This window comes from Lemur catta, chromosome 9 (genome assembly GCF_020740605.2).
Source record: "Lemur catta isolate mLemCat1 chromosome 9, mLemCat1.pri, whole genome shotgun sequence".
NCBI classification, from domain to species: Eukaryota; Metazoa; Chordata; class Mammalia; order Primates; family Lemuridae; genus Lemur; species Lemur catta.
Genome location: NC_059136.1, coordinates 83,468,624 through 83,480,753, shown reverse-complemented (window position 1 = coordinate 83,480,753; position 12,130 = coordinate 83,468,624). Strand labels below are relative to the sequence as shown.

Genomic DNA, 12,130 nt, shown 5'->3' with positions numbered 1-12,130 from the left:
ATTTCCATGTCTGTGGTTTGACCTGTGATTGCTGGGTTTTTAGGGATGTCGGCATTTGATTCCTAGCTTAATTTTTGTTTTGACATGAGCATGCTTCCTCTCCCCTTCCCCCAAGTGCTTTGGTGCATACCTCACAAGTTTTTCTTAAAACGAAGATGAATTTAATTCATGTTTTAAAATTTTTTATTTCAGTGACGTAGAAGAACATCAGACTGGAATCCAGTCCCAGCAATGCTTTGCCTAATTCATTGACTTTAAGCGCTTCACGCTACTCCTCCTGGCTTCAATTTTCCTAAGTATCAAATTGGCCTAAGGATGTCTTTCCCTCAATAAGATAATATATGTAAGGGTACTTTAACAGTTAGAAAATATCCTATAGAAACCAATGTAAGCTTTATGCACATTTATTTAGTTATCTTTCAAACACATATGGTGTTCTAGAATTTATCATTTCATGATATCTCAGAATTTACTTCCAAATATCTGTAGCCATGGAGTATAAAATTATAATTTATCCACACTGACAAGTTGTTTGACAATTTTGACCAACAATGTTTAGATGAATTAGGGATATATGTTTAACTTGATGTTTTAGATTTCAAGGGTTTAAATCTCAATTATGCTAGTGCTCAATGAACTGCTAGTAAGAGGCACAAATAATGGAGAATTTATTAATTACATACTAGTAAGCTAAGAAAGATTGGCTATAAAGACTGGATATAAAGGTTAATGATCTGTCCTCTTTCCATAAAATATTTTTAAGTCCATGTGTTAGATCTTCACACCAATGTATAAAATACAGAATTTGTGACTTCTTTTCTTAATCTAATTTTAAGAATATATTTATAAAATTCATAACAGAAAATTTTATACATTTTTGTAGCATCTTGTCTAAGATTTAGTTACCTATTCTAGTCTGGTTATTTGTTTACATGAGCTAAAATCTACCTAAAAGCTATATTGTTGTCTTGAGAAATTATCATCTCCTTCAAATAGTAAGAAGTTGGCAAACTGATAATCCCACAGGTATCAGCTGAGAAGGTGGGGGATAGTAAAAATTTCGTGTTGCTCTCGGATCTCACTACTCTTCATGATCCTTTAATTCTTTTTCTCCCCTTATCCTAAATTTTTCAATGTCTCTTCCTCTTTACCTATAGGGAGAAGGCTCCAGTGAAGGACACCCATTGAAAACCTACATGGAAGAAGTGAGTTTTAAGATGGCCTTAGAACATAGTCTGAAATCAGTCTATCATACAGGATGAAACACCCACTTGAGCTTTTCTCCATCTACCTGTAGGGTTTCTAGTCTACATATATTCAGTGGTAATGTCCACAAAACCAAGATAATAAATAATATGTTATCAAAATAGTTTTTGTTTTTCACTGGTAGAGAGATACTGTGTGTTAATTCAGTCACCCTGAACATGAAGGTAAAACTGCATAAACCTAGTGCTCTTGTGTATTTTCATTCACAAACATTTGTCAATATCTTAATAAATGAGAAACATGTGTTTTATAATGGGTGTGCGCAAAAAAAGACATGATCATTGTTCTTATTGAAAGAACAATCTCTACTAGATCTGCATTCATTCATGTGACAAATGTTCATTAGGTCATTATTTGTGTAAATGATTATGCAAAGTGCCATCCCAACAATTAAAATGTATGGTAGATTGCCCTTGAAAAACCCTTTAGACTTCTGGATTTATTTTTGGAGGTATCGAAGGGTGTTCTGTGTCACAGAACTTTGGACTGACTGAAAACTATTTGGGAACTCTCAGATAAACCAGTGGAAATGTCCGTAAAACATGGTCTGAAGCCAAACCACAGTGGTCACTAAATTAGCCATCTGAGAATCTCTTGCAGGTGAAGGGAACTGGGAGATAGTTTGGTGATGATATCATAGCAGCATAAAATATTTGGTTTGAGTATTACATCTCAACAGGACAGAATCTGTTTCTCTAAATATTGTTGCATGTGCAAGTTCATTCAAAAACTGTTAGGAGTGGCCTCCTGAATGTGCTATACAGTCCATACATTTGTTCAGATCTGTGTACCCATACTTAAATTCTCACTTGCTTCCAAATATCACTGGGCGAGGAAAATCAGACTGCATAGCACCCCTTTAAGGCTCTAACATCTCTGGTTTGCAAACTTCTGGTGGTTGAAGTTTTGCCAAAGGTACACGGAGAAGGAGTAACAAAAGGAAAGAAAGGAATGTAAATTAATACAGCCACTGTGGAAAACTGTATGGAGGTTCCTCAAAAAACTATAAGGAGAACTACCATATGATTCAGCAATTCTATTACTGGATGTGTAGCCAAAAGAAAGGAAATATATAGAAGAGATATCTGCACTTCCATGTTTATTGCAGCACTATTCACAATAGCCAAAAGAAAGAAAATGTGGTATAATATTCACAATGGAATATTATTCAGCCATAGACAAGAATGAAATCCTGACATTTGCAGCAACACAGATGAAACTAGAGGTCAATATGTTAAGTGATATGAGCCAAGCACAGAAAGACAAATATTGCATGTTCTCTGTCATATGTGGGGGCTAAAATAGTAGATTTCATAGAGATAGAGAGTAGATTGGTGGTTAACAGAGGCCAAGAAGTGTAGAGGGGAGGAGAGGATGAAGAAAGTTTGACTAATAGGTACAAACATACCATTTCATAGAAAAAAATAAGATCTAGTGTTTGATAAATAAGAAGGGTGACATTAGTTTACAATAACCTATTGTATATTTCAAAATAGTTAGAAGAGAATAATTTGAATGTTTCTAGCATGAAGAAGGGACAATATATTTAAGGTGATAGATATCCCAATTATACCAATTTTATCATTACCAATTATATCAATGTATTAAATTATCACATGTACCCCTAAAATACATATGTCTATTATGTATCAATTAAAAAATTAAAAAAACCTAAAAAAAGACATAACTAGGTAGATGTTCTGTGTTCAGGTTAGAAAAGCCAAACTAAATGGAGCAAAAATTGGAGAGTTGAAATACCAGTCCTAAATTAAAATTTAATGAATTTGATGCAGAAATTGAGTAAAATACATTAAAGCAGTAGCCCAGGGGGAGGAAGACACAATTTCAAGGTGTACACCAACAGAACCTCCCTTTAGGATCTTGTGTTTGCCAAGCTCTTGGCTTATCATTCTCCACTTGGCAGTAGGCCTGGGGATGGTGGGCCATCGCCACAAGAGGGGTGACTGATACCTCTTGTAATGTGTCCTGTCTAGGTCTAACTCCGTGCAGGAAGGGGAGCAACTGAGGTGCTGGTATAACACATGGCCTTTCCACTGGTGGTAGAACTTCTAGAACAAGCCTCCTTCTAATTTTATAGTTCTCATCCAAGAAAAAGAGCCTTATTTTCTCTGTAATTACCAATGTCTAACCTAAATGTGCATGTTGTACACAAGTATAAATGTTTAATGTGGCAAGAAGGTCAAGAGTTTGTGCTTTTTAATTGAAGGTACTTAAAGGGCATTGCTTTTCAGAGTGTGGTTCTCTGACTACAATATTGGCAGAGGGACCTACAAGAGATGCCAAATCTCGGGGTTCACCTAGACCCACAGAATCAAAATCTGCATCCTAAGATCTCTACATAATTCACAAGCACCTAACTGCTGAGATGCTCTGCTCTAAATTATCGTTTCCAATATTATTTTTAGAGTAACTGTGTGCATCATGAAGATCCCCAACTTTGCATAAAATAGGTGAAGAGGAAACCTTTAATAATAAATTTTTTTTTTTTTTTGAGACAGAGTCTCACTTTGTTGCCTGGGCTAGACTGAGTACCATGTGTCAGCCTTGCTCACAGCAACCTCAAACTCCTGGGCTTAAGCGATCCTACTGCCTCAGCCTCCCGAGTAGCTGGGACTACAGGCATGCGCCACCATGCCCGGCTAATTTTTTTCTATATATATTTTAGTTGGCCAGATAATTTCTTTCTATTTTTATTAGAGACGGGGTCTCTTTCTTGCTCAGGCTGGTCTTGAACTCCTGATCTCGAGCAATCCACCTGCCTCAGCCTCCCAGAGTGCTAGGATTACAGTCGTGAGCCACCGCGCCTGGCCTTTTAATAATAAATTTATGTTTTATTCATTCACCTATTCTCAATAATAGTTTTTTTGTTGATTAGGGGTGTAAAATCTCTTTAGTTTGTGAAATCCATTATCGACTTTCAGATTGAATTTTGGAATACATGTGGACTGCCTTTTTGGGGGGTTCAACATCAAGTAGTATTTTCATTTAACATTGGTTGATAGATTTTTAGCTCTGTCCTAAATCAACAAATGACCATCCTTTACAGTAAAATGGTATAATCTTAACTAGTAAAATAATAACTGATTAATAGTTGGTTTCTTTTTGTAGACATTAATCCATTTAGTTCTTAGGAAACATATACAAGCTCCAACTCTTCTCCATTAAGAACATGTTTAGAATGTTAGAGCCATAAAATGATAGCCTTTTGTTTTTTCTCACTTGGGCTTTTATTTCACTTTTCCCCTCTTTTTTATGTTAGTATAATCAGCAAACAATGAAGAACAGTATTTATAAATGTTAGAGGCATTGAAGTTAAAACTGAGCTAGCAAACATTTGCTTTTATTTAGTACACACTAAAACTCAAATAAACCATAGTGTTTACATTTTTAGTATATTTAACATTTCTTGCTAAAGTTTGAACAACTCTTTGCAGATCAAAGTCTTTGTTTTTTTAAAAATCTAGTCTTATAATGAGACAGAATCACAACCACATGACATGAGGCAATTTTGTTTAGGGCTAAACCAAAACTAAAGAGACAAAATGGTTTCCTCTAAAGGTAAAGCTAAAATGGAGCTTTTTTATTCCTATTTTCTACTTTTTAATGTATTCTTTCTCCAGAGTAGGGTTTATATTTTTGATCAAATTAAAAAAAATGACATATTTTATAATAGCCTGTTTTTCTTAATCCTCAAAATGGCTCTGACAGTTAAATTAAAAAAAAATTACATGCTCTTTACATGTAAGACACTTGATAAGTCAAAGTAGGAATATTAATTTGACATCACAGAAATTTCAGCTTTTAGAATCCTAATATTAACACTCCTTCACAAAAGTATATAATTTAAAACAACTTATCAAATTGAAGTACTTCCAAATCTTGGTTGTCATACCTTTTGTAGAGAAGCTAATCCATTTAAAATATCACTTTACCCAGATGAATAATTAGGAAGCAGCATAGTACACTGGTTAAAAAAACCCCTACTCATTAGAGAAATGCAGTAATTTGAATATATATACATCAGATGAACATTGCCAACTTAAATGGCTAAGAAGTTACAAAGAACTAGACTGACGTCAATGATTTCATTTGAGGTTCCTCACAAGCTCAGGCAGTCAGTTGGTGAAGGCCGGAAGCAACGTGCATGGGAGTGTGAAGTCCCCGGCAGTGTCAGCTGGCAGCGTCACAAGCTCTAAGGGTGCCAGACAGGAAATAAAGCACTTGAAGCAGGCAAGCCTTTTTGAATCTGTTGAGGTTGGTTTTGCCAGGTGTAGGTACCATCTGAACTGGAAAGGGGATCGATTCTATGCAACAAGGTATCTTAAAATAATTTTCCATGCCAGGTTTGGGCCTGGGTCTCCTGTGTTGTCTTCTGTGATCTCTAGTGTATGAAGTTCCAGATCTACTTCCGGGAGAGTATATGACATTATCCCCTAAAATAAATAAGATACTTTACTTTTTTATTATTCACAGGGATTTGCTTATTAAAAATCAAAATTTTTATTAACTATCATAGTTTCATTACACTTAGGAAACTGGGAAACAAGGATTTTTTTCTCCAGAAAATCTTAGTTTGTCATTGACATTCATCAAGAACAGATACATGTTGTTAAATATTTTTTTTAAAAAGTTATAATCATGACTGTCATACAGATATAAAATGAACACATGTCAAAGATGTATTTAACTGATAAATTAATGCATGAACAAGTAAGATGTCATTAATAGACTCAGTTCAAAGCAGCATTCAAATCCTTACATACATAGTCAAATAAGGAATGCTGAACTGACATTATGAACAGATGCAAAAACTGGCAAAACTATCAGTATCCATAGAACAGATATCCAATGGATGCAATATCTAATGAATTCAATTTGTACTTACATGGACAAGAATCATCTTAATTGCTATCATTTTCCACAAATTACATAGTTGTAAAATAGCTAAAGTAAATGAAAGCCCCAGAGCCTCCATAGAATCAAATAACTGGAAGTGCATGTTAAAAAAATAATTGTTTTTCATTGACTACACTCAATAATCATTTGTCCTTTTCTAAATCTTTTACAACTTTACTTCTACAATTTCCCTGGAGAGAAAAGCCAGCAAATGTAATGAGTTAGAAAATAAGATGAAGTGCAATTCCAATGCATAGCACAGTTTAGCTAATTAGTCATGTAAATTTCTTCAAGTAGCTTGCATTTATTTTGTAACGTTTTTCACATTCTAACCATATTTTTCTAACTTTGTTCTTACTCCCTCTCTTTTCTTTTCCCAGATCTTATTAGTTCAAATCTACAGTTTCCAAACTTAACTAACTTTTATAATTCCCAAAAGAAGTGGGCTGCAGAAATATAATTTACTAAAACACTATGGATTTTCAGCCTGATAATATGAGAAATTCCATTAATATGTGCAAAAAAAAGTTGCTTACAAATTTTACTAATTGAACTATGTAAATTACATATAGGCCATTCCATTTTAATGGAAGTGTAGGATTAATTCTTTGTCAACAGAATCAGTTCATTAAACATATCTGGAGTGGAGTGTGATTTTGTTTTGCTTTATATGCATGATGCTTCAGGGATCCTTATTTTATAGAGACCTTGTGGTTATAGAAGTAAAATTAAAGTGATTAAGCCTTTTTGAAAGATGAAAACTGCTGTTTTGTGCATTATTTAGATACTTACAAAAAAGAGAAAAATATGTAGTTGATTCAGAATTGAAGTAGCCAGTGGTGAATGTTTGAACAAAGGAGTATTCTTTTTTCTCTAAATCTAATGAACTTCCACAGCCACATATGATTCCTCATTGATTGATTATATTTATAGAATCTAAAAATAAGCTATCCATGTGGAATAACAATATTGCTGAAGTTTATAGAGCACTTATTCTGTTAGCAGATAGAATGATATGTTGATTCAGGGCTAGCAACTGTTTTCCATATGATAAGTGTCACTATTTTCCACCACTCCTAGTCCCTGGACATTTGCTATGCTTATGGTGAAAATGTTTTAGAAAAAGGATGAATAGCGTTTCTTCTATAAGCAACACAAAAAACTTGCTCTTGGGAATATGAAAGAGTTTGTACTATGCTAAGACACAATTTAATTTTCTTGTGGAAAATTTTTGACAAAGAGGAACACGTCAGTTCTTGTTTTTAAAAATGTTCAAGATTTTAGCTTTTTGACCCCATCAGAAAGATTTATCTGTAGCCTGATGGGCTGAGCTTTGGACACACATAGTACTGCCTATTGGCACTGATAAAGCAAACAGGTGTGTTATGTTACTAGCTCTGTTCCAGGGAAAGACAAGTTAAGACATTTAAATCATCTATTAATAGTAACATTTGTACTATCCTTATGATTCCAATAACTCAACATTTTAAAGTTCTTCCCAAACTACATGTTTACCAAGCTAATGTTCCATTTGTACTTTATGCAATTTGCAATAAACAGAGAATAGTTGAATGCTGCTTATCTGTTAAGGAGGAAATCCATTGAAACTGCAAACCAATCTGCAGTATTGCTTAATATTCTGAACTATGGTGGGAAAATAAAACAATTGATGTATTAGTCATATTTAGTATTTCAACTAAAAAACTAAATAACCAAAATATTTTTTAATTAAAAACATTTTTATGGTCATTTTAAACTTTGTTGTTTTATTTATTTTTATTTGTTAAAATTTATTTATTTATTTTTCTTTAAAATGTTTTTAATTGACACATAATGATTGTACATATTTATGGGGTACATATAATGCATAGTAATCAGATCAGGGTAATTAGCACAACCATCATCTCAAACATTTATCATTTCTTTGTATTGGGAACAAAGAAATGAATATCCCTTCTAGCTGTTTCAAACTCTATAATACATTATTGTTAACAATAGTCATCCTACAGTGCTACAGAACAGCAATAACCATCATTTTTGGCACCAGGGACCAGTTTCATGGAAGACAATTTTTCCATGGACTGGGGGTGGGGTGGGGAGGGTGCGGGGAGGGTTGGTTTCAGGGATGATTCAAGTGCATTACATTTATTGTGCAGTCAAACCTCTCTGCTAATGAGAATCTGTATTTGCCACTGCTCCCCAAAGCTAGCATCACCGCCTCAGCTTCACTTCAGATCATCAGGCATTAGATTCTCATAAGAAGCACACAACCTAGATCCCATGCATGCTCAGTTTACAGTAGGGTTCGTGCTCCTGGGAGAATCTAATGCTGCCACTGATCTGACAGGAGGCGGAGCTTATGTGGTGATGCAAGTGATGGGGAGCAGCTGTAAACACAGATGAAGCTTCCTTTGCTTGCTTTCTTGTGGCTCATCTCCTGCTGTATGGGTGACGGTGGGAGGTTGGAGACTGCAGCTATAGAACACTAGAACTTACTCTTCCTATCTAGCTTTAATTTTGTATCTTTAACAGTCTCTTCCTATCCCTCCTTCCCAGACTCTAGTATCCTCTGTTCTACTTTTTCCTGAGCTCTTGGCCAGAGTAATAGGCCCATAGCCCCAGCCCCAGCCCCAGCTCCAGCCCCAAGTGGGCTATCCCACCGTGTGCACACACACTGACCTGAGAGATATCTTGGCAAGTCCACTCCCTGCAAAGCTGCACCCCCTCCACTGCCTCTACAAACTCTCTCAGGCTAGGCCACTGAAACACTCCCAAATGTCACTAGTGTGGACTACAGCTGAAGAAAACTACACAGTGACTAAACTTTTGTTTAAAATGAATTGCTTCCGCCATTTTATTTCACCTTACATAACCAAAACGACTATTTTTCATATTTCTTCTTTAAACATCAGAGACTATGTTCCATTTTTTAAAAAACTGCCGAAATGTGATTTCTCCCTCTGTTTCATGAAAATTTTTGAAATTTTACTTTTGCCATCCTTTATACTGTTATGAAATTCTAGATCTAAGATTTTTCACATTTATGCTGCTTATTTGATATAGCTCTGCAAGGCCAAATTCAATAATTGATAATTTTAAAAAATTAAGGTAAATACCCAAAATAAATACTTACATATACCCAAATGGTATATTCCAAGACTCAGTATATTTATTTATTTTTTGGCTAACTTTCCCTACAGTAGCCTAGTGTCTCTGACACCTGCTGTCTAAAGGACTTTAGACCAAACTAGACAGTCACCACTTGCGAAGCACTAGAGATCATCTAATCCAGCACTTCCTCCCCTATTCCATCCCAAGAGGGAAAGTAACATGCCCTGGATTAACCAGGATAAAAAACTGTGCTTCCTGACACCTGGGGCAGGGACTTTTCACTGAGCAGCCCATCTCTCCTATGACAGGAATTTAAGTTTTAATCCAAGTAAGAGACCATTTTCAGGAGCTGCTGGTGCTAAAAACACTGTGCTTTCCTTTATTTAAAAAAAAAATGAGTTTTGAAATTTTGTTTTGTTTTGTTTCAATTTAAAAAATAAACCTTATGTTTTTAGATAGTTTTAGATCTATAGAATAATTGGATGGTGCAGAGAGTTCCTATATATATCTTATGCAGTATTAACTAATACTAGTACCTTGTATTAGTACAGAACATTTGTTGCAGTTAACAAGCCAAAACTGATGCATTATTAGCGACTAAATCTATACTTTATTCAGCTTTCCACAGGTTCTCCTAAATGCCCTTTCTTTTTTCCAGGGTTCCATCCAAGATGCCACATCACATTTAACAGTCATATGTCCTTAGGCTCTTCTTGATTGTGACCCTTTCTCAGGCTTTCTCTGTGTTTGATGACTATAACAGTTTTGAAAAGTACTGGTTCTGATATTCTATTCCTCAATTGATATTTGTGATGATTATGATTAGCCTGGGATAATGTGTTTTTAGGAGGAAGACCACAGAGGTAAATTTCCTTTTTCATCACATCCTATTAAGGACACATCCTATCAATATGATTTACTGCTGTTGATCTTGATCACCTGGCTTGAGGTAGTGTTTGCCAGATTTCTCTACTGTAAAGTCGCTTTTTAAAAAAATCTCCCTTTCCATACTCTTTGAAAGAAAGTCACTATACATAGTTCACAGTTAAGAAGTGGGAAGTTATTCTCTACCTCCTTAAGAGGGGAGTATCTATATAAATTATTTGAAATCTGCATGCATGCACATTTGTCTGTTCTCATCCATTCATTTATTTATTTAATCATTTGTTTTTATCAATATGGACTCATAGATATTTATGCTATACTTTAACTAATGATCTAATGCTGCCTTATTTATTTTGTTGCTCAAATTGTTCTAGCTTTGGCTACTGGCAGCTTTTTCAGTTAGCTCCTTTATCCCTTTGACAAACCCCATCACCCCATGTTTGTGTGTGTGTGTTTGTGTTTGTGTGTTTGTGAGCACTATTTTGCTTTCTGGCACTATAAGATGCTCCAGCTTATCTGTATATTTCCTCCCGTAGTCTTAGAATCAATCATTTCCCCAAGAGCCCTGGTTCTTTCATTGGAGAATGGTACTAGAAACCAAGATCTGTATGGTAGGTATGTTCGTTGCTTCTGAGTGTCATTGCTTCTAAGCCCTCTCAGCTGCCAGACCAGAGGAATATTAATATATGTATATATAATAGCCTATATATAAAAATATATACATAATTATTTCTATATGTAGCAATCTGTATATACAACAAGCTAAACATGAGTTCATACTGACATCTTCAACTCTAGTACATTACACGTGGATCATTCTGGCTTCCTTCCCCTGCTTATCTGTGAACTCCCATGCCAGCAGTGAGAAGACTGACTCCCACCACCTGCCATCCATTCACCTTACTGTTCATTGGCAGAATATACGGAGAGTGTTTTCAGAACTGTTAACCTGCATGCCCATGGGAAGCAACTTTATCAACTAGGGTGCAGTTCTCAGATATAGTTCCTTTAACCTATGGTCTTACGAATTCCACTCATTTTCAGAGTTACTTAGGTCAGCATCTTATTTTCCCATCCCCCTTCAGCGAGGTTGTTTCATACATCTGTAATGCATTCATATCCTTTTTTAGTATTTTGTCTTTCATCGTTGGGATCCCCAAAACTCGTAATTAATGTTTTTCATTTGCATACCTTAAGGTTTATGCTGTGATATAATATTCTATGGGTTTGATGAATGCTTGATATCTTGTATTTACCACCATAATGTCATATAGAATAGTTTTATTGCCCCAAAATATCCTGTGTGCTTCACTGATTCAATCCCCATACCACCCCCAAAATCCTGAAAAAATTGTGCCTTATTGAAACTCTAGATTGAAAATGAACATCCCCAGAAATTGCCATCAAAAGTTAAGGGATGCCAGATAGGATGTTTCTCTCACACAGGACCTATTTTAAGCAAAGTGGACATTTAATATCCAGTGATGTCATGTTTCTTAAAGATCAGTGGTTGTGAGTCTTTATTTTTATCTTGCTGAATAAAAATAAAGCAAAATATCTCAAGTTGGAGAAAAAGATCATTGAAAGAGGGTAAAGATGAATGAATTTGAGAGATTAAAAGAATGAACTGACAGATAATTTACATTTTACATTATTAATTTTTAAAATAGGTTTGAAAAGATTTTCTTGAGTCATGGTTCAATAAATGTAAAATTGTTACATATTTTGTTATAGAGGAGATTCATATTCCCCCATCCTTCCTTGGTACACTTCATCCTCTCTCTTGTCTTTTTCCTTACTTCTTCCTATACAAATGTTTACATGGTGAGTCCCTATTTTGTGCCAGGCACTATAACAGATGTTGAGAATATATATTATTATTAAAGCAGGAAGATAAGAAAGGATAATTATTATATAGTAATTATTACATGGGTACAATGGGCACATAAAT

The 12,130-nt window shown here is 34.9% G+C and overlaps 1 protein-coding gene across 1 annotated transcript in view; it reads left to right on the top strand.

Moving 5' to 3' along the window:
- The window catches only part of C9H8orf34 (chromosome 9 C8orf34 homolog), a 397,961-nt gene that overhangs the window by 359,009 nt on the left and 26,822 nt on the right, over positions 1-12,130 (top strand). The window contains 1 exon segment of the mRNA XM_045560952.1: positions 1,158-1,205. Within this exon segment, the coding sequence (XP_045416908.1) occupies positions 1,158-1,205 (48 nt within the window).